Source organism: Manihot esculenta, chromosome 9, assembly GCF_001659605.2.
Source record: "Manihot esculenta cultivar AM560-2 chromosome 9, M.esculenta_v8, whole genome shotgun sequence".
NCBI lineage: Eukaryota > Viridiplantae > Streptophyta > Magnoliopsida > Malpighiales > Euphorbiaceae > Manihot > Manihot esculenta.
In genome coordinates this window covers 1,525,464-1,540,293 of record NC_035169.2, presented here as the reverse complement: position 1 = coordinate 1,540,293, position 14,830 = coordinate 1,525,464, and the positions used below count along the sequence as shown (strand labels likewise).

The 14,830-nt window shown below is 26.9% G+C and overlaps 1 protein-coding gene across 1 annotated transcript; it reads left to right on the top strand.

Moving 5' to 3' along the window:
* The first annotated feature begins 6,964 nt into the window (after window positions 1-6,964).
* On the top strand, window positions 6,965-7,570 carry LOC122724676 (protein ORGAN SIZE RELATED 1-like). The gene has a single exon (XM_043960383.1). It carries the CDS (start codon window positions 7,232-7,234, stop codon window positions 7,418-7,420), a length of 189 nt encoding a protein of 62 aa, XP_043816318.1. The 5' UTR covers window positions 6,965-7,231; the 3' UTR covers window positions 7,421-7,570.
* Window positions 7,571-14,830: the final 7,260 nt, after the last annotated feature.

The window sequence follows — 14,830 nt, the reverse complement described above, 5'->3', positions numbered from 1 at the left end:
ACAATACAATTAGTTCTCTGGGTAAAAAAACATTAGACATTTCACTTTCTGAAACCAATACTTTTGATGTTATTTGACGTATAGTAATATAAGTCTATTTAGCTATACACACAATATTAAACTGTTCAAATATCTAAAGCTAACTCCCCCCTAATCTTTGGAAAATAGCATGTGACCAGTTTACCAAATGCATACACTTCTCCTTTACTTTCCTACCCACCACAAATTTGAAAATAGGATATTCAATTGATTAGAAATCTTCTTAGGAAACTTAATAATAGCCATGCCAATAACCAAAGATAACAATAAGAACATAATTGAAGTTTCTTGTCTAGCTTGCGACAATAGAGTATGCTTCCAAGATTGAGTTTTTGTTGTAATCTTATTAATTAAGAAATCCAATATAGAAGTTTTCGATTTGCCCATAAAGATGGTAGGCCTAAATGTTTGTCTCCAATCCCCATTTCATTCATATAAAAAGAGTCTGATATTAAACGCCTAAGATAAACAGGACTGTTTACTAAACAAGATGCTAGATTTAGAAGAATTTACATTTTGAACTATAGCATTAGCTTAAGCACGAAGGAAATTCATATAGGACTTTGCCTCTCTTATAGTAGCTTGTCCAAAAGGAGGGTGTCATAAGCAAAAAGGGCATGTATAAATGCCAAGCCAATGTGCAGAGCTTAATACCCTGCAATTTCTAACTTTGTCATGCTCTAAATAGAAGAGAGAAAAGTGCTTGAGATACTAATAGAAAAAGATATTAAGATAAAGAATCCCTTTACCAGAGTCCTCTAGAAGGAAGAAAAGATCTAAGCCTAGGTCTAGCACCATTAACCGAAATGGAGTAACTCACTATAGTGGCATATTAGATAACCATATATACCTAATATGGGGAGAAGCTAAAATTGAGTAAAGCTATTTGTAGAAAGGACCATTCCACTTAATCATAGGCTTTCTGAATGTCAACCTTAATAGCCATATAATGGAAAATAAATTTGGATGTCTTCAAGAAATGAAAGGCTTCATGAGCAATGATGATATTGTTTTGAATAGCTCAGTTAGGAATGAAAGATGTATGCTCCTGAGAAATTAAAATATGCATCTAGACTAGTTGTCAAAGTCTTGAAAATGACCTTTTAGAGAAAATTGTAGAGACTTATGGGGCATAACTATGAAATATGCACAAGATTCATTGTATTTTCCACCAATTAGATGCAACAGTCTCATTGTTTCTTGGTTACTACAATCAATTTCTCCTTCGATTGCCTCCACTGTCTTTTATCTAGAGCATGCAAAAAAGATCTGGGACAAATTACACTAGAGATTTTCACAGCCCGACAAATCACGCATTCATCATCTTCAGAACCTTCTTTGTACTATTACTCAAGGTACTAATCCGTCGATGCTTATTTTACTAAGCTCAATGGTATTTGGGAAGAATTGCAAGTTTATAGACCGTTTCCAAGCTATTCTTGTGGCAAATGTAATTTTGATTGTTTCTTGAAATTCACTGAGATTTTACAAAAGGATCACGCCTTCAAATTCTTGAATGGTCTAAATGAGACTTATCAAAGACTCAAGTCACAAGTAGTTATCATGAAGACTTTTCCATCTCTATATGAAGTATACAATATGGTACAGAGGGAAGAGACTCAAAGATCTTTATCGCTGAAATTACAACCTTTCACTGATTATGTTGTCATAACCGTCAAGAAAGGAATGAGTGATGTTGTTTGTTTTCATTGTGGGAAAGCTGAGTCATATGAAGGCTCAATTTTATAGAATTATAGGTTTTTCTCTAGATTTCAAGTTCACCAAAAGTAGAGGAATTGCTGGTAGCCATAGTCATATGTCTAGAACACCATCTATATAGTAAGTCTCTCAAACTTCTGTTGAGGTGCCCTCTACCAATAGTATTTCTCAATTGAATATTTCTAAGGAATAAGATACAAAGGCTAATGAGTTTGCTCAATGACCAAAATGTGGGTACTAGTCTTAATTCTGGCTCAATCTCGCAATACCGCAGATATGGATACTTATTTCATTGGATCTCTCATTAGCTGGTTATGAAAACTGGTGCTACAGATCATATGATTTGTGATTCTTCATTATTCTCATATTTTAGGATAGTCCATAAGTCATTCGTTCCTTTGCCAAATTCTCAAAAGATTCAAGTTAAAGGCATTGGTACTGTGCATCTCAATTTTGTGCTAATTTTTTAAGATGTTTTACTTGTACCATAATTTAGTTTTAATCTACTCTCAGTTAGAAAATTGATTGCTGACAGGCAAACATGCCTCACTTTCATGAATACTTATTGCCTTATCCAAGACCTTTCCTCACAGAAGATAATTAGGAAGGCTAATCAGAAATATGGCTTATTCATATTAGAAAGCATTCATCTATCAGCTTCTTGCTACTCAGTAATACCTTTACCCTCTTTCTTTGATCTTTGGCATCATGTGTTGTGGTATCCTTCATATGATAGGTTGCTTCTTTTAGAGTCACAATTTTATTTTCCTTCAAATAAGTCAAGTTGTTCTTGTACTGCATGTTTTAGAGCAAAACATAAAAAATCCTCCTTTTCTGATCATGCTTATGATAGTTTGAATGCTTTTGACTTAGTACACATGAATGTATAGGGACCCTATTCTAAGACATATATTAATACACATAACTACTTTCTTACTATAGCAGATGATGCATTTAGATATATGTGGACTTTTCTCATGAAAACCAAGTTTGAAGTTGCTTTTCTTGTGCCTCAATTCCATTAGTTCAATTCATCTCTTATCCATTTTCTAAGTCCGAATAAAAACAGTAAAATAAACTTAGTTTAATGATTCTTAACAGTTCAACAGTTTTTCAATTTGAATTTGATTCGGTTAAGTATGCTAAAGAACTATTCATGCCCCTACTACATACTACAAATACAATGGAGCTTGTTAAAGGATATGGCACCAGGCTGGCGGGTTGGATGTTCCAAATCAGAGTTTACCAGATAGCCTCCTCTTTCATTATGGGCCGACAGATCATTTCATTTTTCTAGACTGGCGGGGTTTCCATATAATGTCTTCCGTATTAGTCCAAGTTGTTAAAGTTTAATTTTTAATAAATAAATATTTTAATAAATAACAATTATAACTATATTAATTTAATGTTATCTTAAAATTTAATTTGACACAAATAAAACTTAGCTTGAAAGTATCTCTTACAAAAAGGCAACGATTCTATATATGATTTGATTTAGGAAGCACTCGGTTTGCCTGTGGTAAATTTTGCTTTAGGTTAAATTTATGGTTTATTATCCAACGAAGGGCCTTTGATACGTCTTTTGAAATGTGAAATTATTATTGCAAAAGACAAATTTAAGTTTATTCTATTCGAAAATACAAATAATACGGTAAAAATAATTTTATATTTAATAAATTATTTATAAGAATAGATTTGAGCAGTGAATACTCAATATATATAACATAATAATTTGATTTAAGTATTATCTTCTAAATTCAAATTCATTCGAATCCGAATATATGTTATTCAATTATGTCCTAATATAATATAATTTATTGATTAAAATTTTGATTAATCTAAAATTTTAATTTTATAGACTAAGAAATAAAATTTAAAATATAAATATGATTTTTCATAAATATTTGCATTATTTTATTCAATAGCCAAAAATATATATTCAAATAAAATTTTATTATTGTTGTTGTATGTTTTATGTTTTTAATAAATTTAATAATAACATATCAAATATTATCTTTATTATTATTTATTTTTTTATCGATAAATAACTTAAGTTTGATATATTTTACAATTATATCTTTATTTTTTATTTTAAATGATTTATCATGGTGTTAGTTACGATATGATAAAAATAAATTATTACAAAAAACGCGGTATATTTATAAAAAAAAAAAAAAAAAAAAAAAGTTGCATCTTTTGCCTGTAGAAAACTTGAGAATTATTTTTATCTAATTAACAAAGGGAAATAGGTAAACATACTAAGGAGGTTGATATAACTTAAAAATAAAAAATTATATAAAATTAAATTGAGATCATCTGGGAATTTAATCTTTCTAATACTCCAATCAATAAACTTAGTAGAGGAAATTGAAGGAGATTGAAAATACTCTAAGTGCACTGTATTTTTTATATTAAAATTGGCCAATCTATCAGGCACTTTATTCGCTTCACAATAATGATGTCTTAACTCAACTAGCTAAATTTAGAAAATCATCTCTTAATATTAGGAAATCTAATTTAAAAAGTCTACCTTAGTTTTTTTAGCCGTGGGACGGAAGAAGTGTAGAAATGTTGTTGAATCCGTTTTAATATGCACTTGTCGATTACCATGTGCCCAAACCATGCGTAATTCATATAATAAAGCAGTCAACTCAATTTGCAACGAATTACAAAACTTCAGCCTCACTATAAATTCATTCACCCAAAAACCTCTGCTATCACGTAAAACACCACTACCACTTGCATACCTAGATTATCTCTAAAAGCGCTATTAATATTCAATTTCACTCAATGCTCCAAAGAAAAACTTTATGATACCGATATAATCTTATGACTCTTAACAACACAACTCTCGTTTCAAACTGTATCATTCAAATACAAAAAAAAACTTTTAATTTGACAAAATTTACTGTCCAAAAATAAGACCGAATCATTAAAAACCTAATTGTTGCTCCAATTCTATAACAACCATAAAGTTACACATAAGACTTGTGCAAAGGAAAAGATCAAACCTAATTGCGAACATAAATCTAATGTAGCTAGCAGTCAATTCTTTACTGGCCTAAAATACAAAAAAAAAAGCAAAAAATTTGGTTCTTAGATTAAACCCCATATCTCTCTGGTTTTAAAACAATTCTTAAAAAGATTGTTGATGTCCTCCACCACCCCAATCCACAATGGACACATTGAATTTATAGTAAAATCTCTAAGTTATTTTTCACAATTAATCATTAACTTATCAGTTATTTTTCATAATTAATCATTAATTTATCAAATTGTAATTAATAGTATTTAACCATATTTTAAAATATAATTATTATAACAAAGGATTAGAGTCGGATTTATTTATTTTTAAACTAGAGTCGGATCATAAAGCGTAGAATAATAAAAAAAGGATAAAGTTGAAATAAACTCTTCAATTTCTTATTAAAATTCAAATAAATTTAATTTGTCCCTTTTCCTAGATAAATTATAAGTTTTGCATTTAAATTCAAACAAGTCATGGTTTAATAAAAAAAATTATTATTTTTATAATTTTAAATGTTAAAAATATTTACTATTTATCATTTTTATTTTAATTAAAAATAAAAAATAACTAAATTATTAAAAATTATTAAATTTTATTATTTTTAATTAATTTTTAAAATTTTTAAAAGTAATATTTTATTATTCTATTTTATGAGATCATGACTTATATGAATTCAAATACAAAAGTTAGGATTTTATTTTGCAAGAAAAGTCATTTGCGATTATATTTTTAAGTGTATATTCAAAATATACAGTAGTATTTAATAAAGTTTAATATCTTTAAAATAGATATAATTAAAAAATTAATAGAAAATTTATTTTTTTGATATGAATAAAAAAATAAAATAGATAAAAATTATGAGACGGGAAAAATAATATTAATGTAGATATTAAAAGTAAAATAAATTGTTATGAATAAAAATGTATATCTAACTAAACATATTGAAGGCTGTTAAATCTAGCCAAGTTTTGGTTTGAACGGCAAATTAGACTAAAATCGGCTAAGTGAAATTCTGGACCGGATTGAGTCAACAGTTCAAAGAACCGACCTACTTTATAATCGGTTATTAGTGCGAAGTTATGGGCTATAAAACTTGAACAAAACCAGCTCAACTGGCAATTCAAACTGTTGCTTCCCGACATTAGCAGCTTCCTATTTGATTCGAAAGAGAACAAACTATTTTTTTAATTTTATATTTTGTCACTTTAAATTTTTTATATTATAAATTAAATAAACCATTATCTAAATATATAGATTGCAATATAAAATTGATTATTTAATTTTTATTTTTAATAAAAACTAAAAATTATTCTCTTCATTTAAAATTAAGAATTTTATAAAAATTTAATTTAAATAATAAAAAAACTCAATTTTTTTCAATTTAAAAATTTTTATAAAATAAATTATACCAAATAAAAGAATTTAATTATTTTAAATTGAAATCTAGCTGCAGTAGGCAATAACAAGCTAAAGTAGTATATGATACGATGGATGATATCTGCAGTACACGATAACAGTCAGTTATCTTATAGTTGGTAACTCTTATAATAGTCAGTAGCTAAATGTTATAAAAAGAAACTTTTTCTAATTACTCTAACAATTTATCAAAACACCAAATGCTAATTTTAAAATTATTATCAAATATAATTTTAATTTAATTTAGGCTTAAATATCTTAAAATTTTAGTATTTTTATCAAATTTAATCAATTCTTTTTTTATTAATTTTAACTTAATTTAAAAATTAGTATTAATTTTAATCTATTATCAAAATTAAGAATAGGAATTATTGTGGCAGCTGAAATTTTAATATCATATCAATTGTCAAGTCAACAATGATCGATCTTAATTTTAAATATGAATTAAAATTAATATTAAAATTTTAAATTAGATTAAAATTAAAAAGAAAAAAAAAAGCTAAAATTAAATCTAACTACTAAAAACTTATTAAATTATTTTACATTGAAATCGATTGGAGCCGGAGGGGTCTTGCTGCAGTACAACTATCAAGCTAAAGCAGTATGATATGATGGATGATATGATATGACTGCAGAAATGGGAGTGAAAAATTATTGTTCTGATTTTTTTTTAAAAAAAAAAAAGAAAAATTATTGTTAATAAATCCATAGTCAATACTCTAAAAACTAAATGAGATTAGCTGAATGAAGACAGAACATTGAAGGTTCCTCTCTGGGACCCAATTTTTAATTCCTCAAAGCCACAAAGTCTCTTTCAATTTTTCCTCCGCTTTTCAAACGCAGACACCTCCCCCACCATTTCAATCCCACATTTTCCAACACCACACCAAGAAAAACCAAAGAGAACTCCCATGAATAGTCCTTATCATCTCCAAGTTTTTTGTTGATCTGTGCTGCTGATCATGATCATCAAGAACTTGAGGGTTTTCAAGGGTGCACGTTTTCGGAGATTTCTATGTATAAAATTTGATGTTGAGGTCGGTAGTTATTATGGTTCTGCTTGCTCTTTCTCTTCTGCTACTGCCGGTGGTTTTGCCACCCTTGTCGCCGCCTCCGTTGTTGTTCTTGTTTGTTCCTGTTTTTATCATGAGTGTTCTCGTTTTATTGGCTTTATCTCCTTCTCATGAACCCAATATCGCCGTCGATAATACTGTTTGAATCAAACAAGAATCTTCGACCGATCTTCCTCCTTGGAACTCATCTCATCTCATTTCTTGATTCACGAAAAGCTTGGATGATTGATGGATGAAAGCAGCAAATCAAGAACAGCTCTCCAAGCGACTCTCTCAGAAATAAAGAAGAAGATGATGTGATGAGAGGCGATATCAGATTTGTGGAAGTGTGAGTTCTTTTTCCTTTTTCCCTTTCCCTTTCTCTCTCTGTTAAATTTGCATTTTGAGGATCTGTACGTTAAGTTCTTTTGTTTTCGTTTTTGTGCATATTTGAATCAAACATGAAGGGAAGTTTACATAAATATTGAATCATTAACTATGCTTCTCTCCCTCTCTCTCTCTCATCAACGAACAGCCATATCTGGTTTTCCCTTCTAGAATGGAAACTTGATGAACAAAAAGCTTAAGAGAAACGAAGCTATCATATGCATTTTGACCATTATAAGCAGAAAGTAGCAGCCTTAATTATCCCCCCTTTTTATTTTAATTTTTTTTTTTTTAATTTCTAGAGATCTTTGAGACGATCGATTTCATCTGAAATTCAAACACAAAATTAATAGACTAAAACCCTTAATTAATTACTATAACTCTTTTTTTGTTTTGTTTTCTTTTTATTTTGATCCTTCAAGGTAGAAATGAGAATGACCAATTGATATTTGATACTCATTTGGAGTTGTCTCATAATTTATTATTTTTATTTTTATTTATTTCAAAATTATTATTCAATTTTATTTTTTAGACTATATTAACATATAAATTATTTATTTTAATTTTATTTTAATTTTAAAAAATTTCTAAAAATATTTTTTAATATTTAATAAAATTTAATATATTTAAAATTGATATAATTAGAAAATTAATAATAAAAATCGTATTTTTTAATATGTATAAAAAAATAAATTAAACAACAATTATAGAAGAGAAGAAATATAATTCTTGGAGTAATTATTATTTATTGATTAAGACTATGGAAAATTTTTTTTAAAAAAATATTTTTTGTATTTTTTTATATTTAGGACATTTAAAAAATTTAATTAATAAAAAATATTTTTTAATTGAAAAAAAAGCATCTTAAAGAAAATTATTTATTTTTAAAAAAAATAAATTATTTATACGTGTTGAAATCTTTATTAAAATTTTTATAAATATTTTTTATGCATGTAAAATATTTTTAAATATAAATTATAAAATTTTGAATATAAGTTATTTTTTATAAATAAATAAGTGCATAAAATTTATTTTAAAATTATAGAATTTTAATTTTAACTTGAATTAAAATTAATAAAAGAAATTATATACTAGTAGAGCTGTAGAAGGGTTTAGTGACATGCTTAAACGAATATTACCTAACAAAGATCTCTATTAAAACCACACGTGTGATAAGATTCCATTGGCTGCTTAATTATTTTAAAGCCATAAGGTTCAACAGTTGATTCCCCTATAATTAATATATTTTTCTGTCTCATGAATTATCATTTGTGAAGAAACTTTATTAATTGCTACTTGCTACCAACTTTCCCTTTTCTGAAATTAAACTAATTAGCTAATTAATTAAAAATTATAATATTTAGGGCTCTTTCTTGCAAATTAATTACCTAACAAAATCTCAACTAATTTAAGCATGCACGATAATGTATAAGTCTTGTAAAGGAGTGGCATCCTGATCATCAGATAAGGTATGCTCTTAAATAAATGAATAAATATAAAAAATAGAGCATGTGCTAATAATTTAATATCGGATAAAATTCACTGCTGCTAAATCATATTTAAAATAATAGCAGTAAATTATTGTTTTATATATTTTAATTATAATTATAAGTCAACAGCAATAATCGAGAATTCTTGTATCAATCTTTCGTAAAAACTAAATAATTCTTTTTTTTTCTTTTGTAATTTTATTATGCATTTTAAAAATTAAATAATTTTTTTCGGTTGAAAGTTAATTCAAATTGAAGTTTTATTTAAGTTGTGAGATTATGTGTTTAAATTCTCTTCATTTTATTTTTATTTTTTATTAATTTTTTATTTCAGAAAACACCACATCTATTATTGTCCTCTTAAGAATTCAAGAGACTTATTGAATCTCTTAGTAAGATAACATATTACTAATTAATCTAATTAAATTTATAATTATTTAATTGAATTAATAACAAGTGACAATTAGTATATTCACTTATATTAAGGAATGAGTAGATTTGATTTAAATAATTCACGTGTTTTTATTGATCAAGTTTAGGTTCTTCTCTTTTAATGCAATTAACTAATTAAATCTACACGCGTGTTGAGTTTTTAGTTAACTAGAAATTAATTTAAACGCGAAACGAATTAATTTAATTGTAAGGAAAAATTGATGAAATTCGCGTGTTTGATCATTATAACCAAATAATAGATAATAAAATGAATTCAACTGTAAAATACCCCAAGTTAATTATTTTTAGCTAAATTTTTAATTATTTATTTATTTATCAAATCTAATTATATTGTTTATTTTTCTTTTTAAGTATTTTTGGCTTACCCAAGATAAAAAACTAATTTCATCAAAAACTCTCTTTTTCTCACTTTTTATATTAAATTACTCTTCTATTTCAACTAGTCATCTAAATTAAATAAAGTTAAGGTTTCTATGGAATTAATACTTACTTATCCTATCTACAAGTTCTTATTAAATCAAAGAAAGGGAAGTAAATTTTAATTGACGAATTCAACACCCGTTAAAGAAGTTTTCCATTAATGACTCTAGATTTGATTTCTGTTATGAATTAGACTATTGAGGATATGATTGGTTAGAGTTCTTCTGCTGAAATCCAGGCACTGGCATGTTATTCTACTGAGGAGCTGGCACTTGATTATGCTAATTATACCAATTGAAATTAGGATGATTCTGCCATCTAGGATTGTAAGTGTTGAAATAAGGATTCCTTTCATGCCTCTCTAGATTATGCCACAATTTCATAGAAACAGTTCCACTTCACGCTTATATATGTGATATCATCAAGTGTATACTGCAGTTTATACATCACCAATAAGACATATGAGTATCATTAAGATGTTTTATCTCATACTCTCATTAATGCAGTCTAACACTTCTCACACAATAGGAAGGGACAGCGATAAATAGAGATAGCAGAACTAACAAGTGACTTGTTATTACCCATATGAACCTTTTTCATGGGATCTCCAATCACAAATATTAAGTTTCCATCACTATTAATTTCAAATTGGCTCAAGTCTCATTCCCCTTGATGTTTCATCTATTAATTTTCTCTCTAAAGATTTAGTCAGAGGATCAACCAAATTCACTTCTGACTTCACATAATCAATGAAAATAGTTTCATCTTTCAGCAGCTACTTAACAACATTATGTCTAAGACGAATATGTCTATTCTTACCATTAAAAATTCTATTCTTTGCTATGATTATTGACGTTTGGTAATCACAACGCATTGATACAGATGGTGTTGATTTTATTCCTAACGGAATATTTGCTAAGAAGTTTCTTAGCCACTCAGCTTAAGTTCCAGCTAATTCCAGAGCAATAAACTATGACTCTATAGTTTGAATTATCAATATAAGCTCCTTCTCCTATAGTAACCTTATAAGAAAAATCGACATTCAAAATGGGTGAAGTCCTTCAACTTATCTAGCTTTGCAGGTAGGAAGAACTGATTGAAAAATGCTTGAGATTTTTACTCCCATGTGGTGATGTAGCTTGGTGGCATAAAATCTAACCACTCCCTGACTTTATCCCTTAGAGAGAACAAGAATAGCCGAAGTCGAGTAGCATCCTTAGTAACTCCATTCATCTTCACTGAATCATTGATCTCTAGAAAATGATTTAGATGAGCATATGAATTCTCCAAAGGTGTTCCCCAAACTAATTTTACTGAGCCATTTGCATAAGGGACGGTTTCAGCTCAAAATTATTGGTAGTTATGACTGGTCTCACAATAGGTGGCTGATAATTTTCATAGCACGGGATCACATAATTCTTCATCATGAGCTTATTCTACTAACTCATGATTGCTTCCTCTTTTTCTATTTCTTTCTCTTGATCTTTTTTTTTTCTAGCTTGTGCTCTATTTCTTTTAGTAGTCTTTTTAATTTCAGGATAAAATAATAGCTGAAAGTTTTCCTCGCTTTTGGCTCTCCTTATACGACAATCAAGTACCTAGCAATAAAAAAAGAAAAAAAAAAAGAAAATATAATGTAAACAAATTAAAAGAAAATAAAAATTTTCTAAATTAATCAAATAATCAATTATTTGATATGAAATCGTATTCTCTAGCAACAACGCCAAAAACTTGTTACGTAATTTCTACAAGTGCATGGATCATTAACAAGTAATAAAGTGATGAGAGAAGTATCATTCCCACGAGAAATACGTTGAATACCAAATATTTGATTATTTTAATTATTTAGATTATCAAGAGATTATTATAAATTTAAACAAATTTTAAGGAAAGCAAAATAAACTAATAAATGAATTGGATGATTACTTATGAGATTAATATTCAAGTATTAGGGGTTCACATTTTAATTGAATTAAACTAAAATTGAATATTCAATAAACAATAAATTAATTATTTGAAGGAAATTAATTCTAGAATATTCTAAGCCCTCTTTCAAGGTTGAGAGATTATGTCCCAATCAAATCAAAACCTATTTTTATGGTATCAAATTAACTAGAACTCATTAGGATTTATGATTGATTCTTAAAATTTCTCAAAGAATTAAAGTTTATCTCTAGATCTAAAACTCTAGGTTCAATTTATGTTTTTACCATATTAATCTTATCTCTCAGTTCTTCGATTAATATATTAGATGAATATAAAGTGGGTACAATGCAAAGCAACCATTAAATCCTCATAAAATTAAATCAAATAATAAAATTCTAAATTTATTGAATAAAATCAATTAAAGATCTATATAATTGAAATACTATTTTTTAAATCTTAGAATAAAGAAATTTATTCGCTCATATTCATAATTATAAAAATAATAAAATTAAGAAAATAAGATATAAGGAAAATAAAACCGAATAAATCCACGAATAAAATTGGAAGCTTTATCTTCTTAGATTTTTACTGCAAAATCTCCTCCATCAACTAATAGCTTCTTCTAATTTTGTTTAGTTTCTTCTTGGTGCTCTCCAAGTTCAGAACACTTTTCTAATTGAATTCTTGGCTTTTATTTATGTTGTGACTTTTGTCTCAATTCTAGATGACTTAGGAGACCCCTTGGACCAATCAAAAAGCAACAAAATTGATTGGGTTGAGTTTATTATTAAAATCATGTGACCCTGTATAAATTGGGTTAATTTATATGGGTCTATCACGTTACATGGAGTTAAAGCTGTGTAAATTGACCAACCGATACAAATTTATACAAAGTGCCTTAATCGCATGGGTTCCATACAATTTTCATAGTCCTGTGTAAATTTTTGAGCACTCTTTTTCCTCTTTTAAATTTATATGGGATTGCCTAAATCGCATGGATCACCCTGTGTAATTTTCAATAGCCCCACGAAATCTTCTGAGCTCATCTAAATGTACTTTTTATGGTTAAATGGGATCACCATATGTGTATGGATTCACCCATGTAATTTAGGCTGAATCACATGGCATTTTGAGGGTTCTCTTTTTTTTTTCAACTTTACTTTTCTCCATAAATTAGAGTTTCTAAGGATCCCAAATCTCCTGATAGAAATAATTTTGATAAAATAAAATAAATAAATAATAAAATAATAAAATAAAAGAGATTTAATACTAAAACTACTTAGAAATAAAAATCTTAAATACTACTAAATATAATTATATCATTGTACATGGAAGTCATTACATATTCTTTAACTTCTTATTACAACTGCATACCACTCCCTCTTAACCGGTAATTTTCTACCAACCGATAGCTTTTTTATATTACACTATTAAATAATAACTCTGAGATAGCTGCTGCAAATTGTTATCTCATATATTTCAACTGTAGTATTAGATTTATAACTTATAATCCTAGTAAAACTCTCTTTCTTGATTATAGTGCGAGTCCTATTCTTTAATAAGTGAAGGACCATATAGAGTAGATATCTTACTTTTGTATTATTTTTAAATTAGATGAGATTTCTAATTAAATCAGGAATGGAGGATCTAACAATATAAAATAGGAGTATGCGAAAAAAATTATTTGGTTTTGCTTATTGTGGTGTGAAGCTTTGCCCATTGTGGTGAGGGGTTTTTCTCGGTCGAGAAGATGAGCTCTTGCCTATTATGAAAAAGGGCTTTTTTCTATCATGGTTTGGTGGAGTCCTACAAAGGAATAGAGATACTTTGACTTAAGGTGGAAAAGGGTGGTTTAAGATATCCTTTATAGTCTATAATATAGATATAATAAATATTTGTATCATTTTCATATGAGATTGAAATAAAATAACTAATATTATTTACTAAGTGTAGTTTGCAATGAGGAATTAATAGGGTATAATTGAGATAATGAATATATATATGTTGAACTTTTAATTGATGATTTTTTGAAAATAGTGGAAGATGAGCACCTGTGGATGTAACTCTATATTAAGAGGGTGAGCATCATTAAGATTTTGTATTTTATTTTTATTATTTATAGGTGATTATTACTACATATAGCCATAAGTCATCGGTAATGAATTAATAAATATTACAGCTAGCGAACATTATTATATTATAGAGTAGTGATTTAGTTATTTTTTTATAATAAATAAAAAGTATAGTTAAAATTATAATTTTATTAAATAATATAAATTATCTTTTTAAATAGTTTATTATAAACAGTAAAAAATTAATTTTATTTTATAATAATTTTAAACTAGTTTTTAGGTAATAACACTATTAAAATATTATGATTATTATTATTATTTTGAACTGAAAATTAAGAGAATAGAACGTGAGACCTCTTAAATTTATTTAGATATACTTAATATCAGACTAAATCTGTAAGAGCTAAAATATTATTATTTAAACTCTAAAATTTAGTTGTTATATCACCAAGAAATAATTTAATAATTATCTTTAGGCCTCTTAAATAAAGTAGTAACATAGAATTAATTTAAAAAAATTAATTTAATTAGTTGAGGATTTAAATAACTAATTAAATTAATAAAATCATTTTTCATATAAACAAATTGTGATGGAAAGCATATTTAACGTTTTAGGGATTTTTTTTCTATTTCGTAAGGTCAGATCATAGTATTCAAATATTAATTTTTTTATTATTATTATAAATGTCATATACTTGTTCAAAATTTTTGTATCTTTTACATTTTAAGCTAAAATTTTGAATTGTAAATTGTCCTAAACTCTTTCATTGGGTGTAACTTTTAGCTTAATTTTGTAATTAATATTCAAATTAATTATATATATATATA

Excerpts from the sequence above, each read along its gene's own strand:
- LOC122724676 (XM_043960383.1), top strand. The coding sequence starts at position 7,232 with ATGTTGAGGTCGGTAGTTATTATGGTTCTGCTTGCTCTTTCTCTTCTG.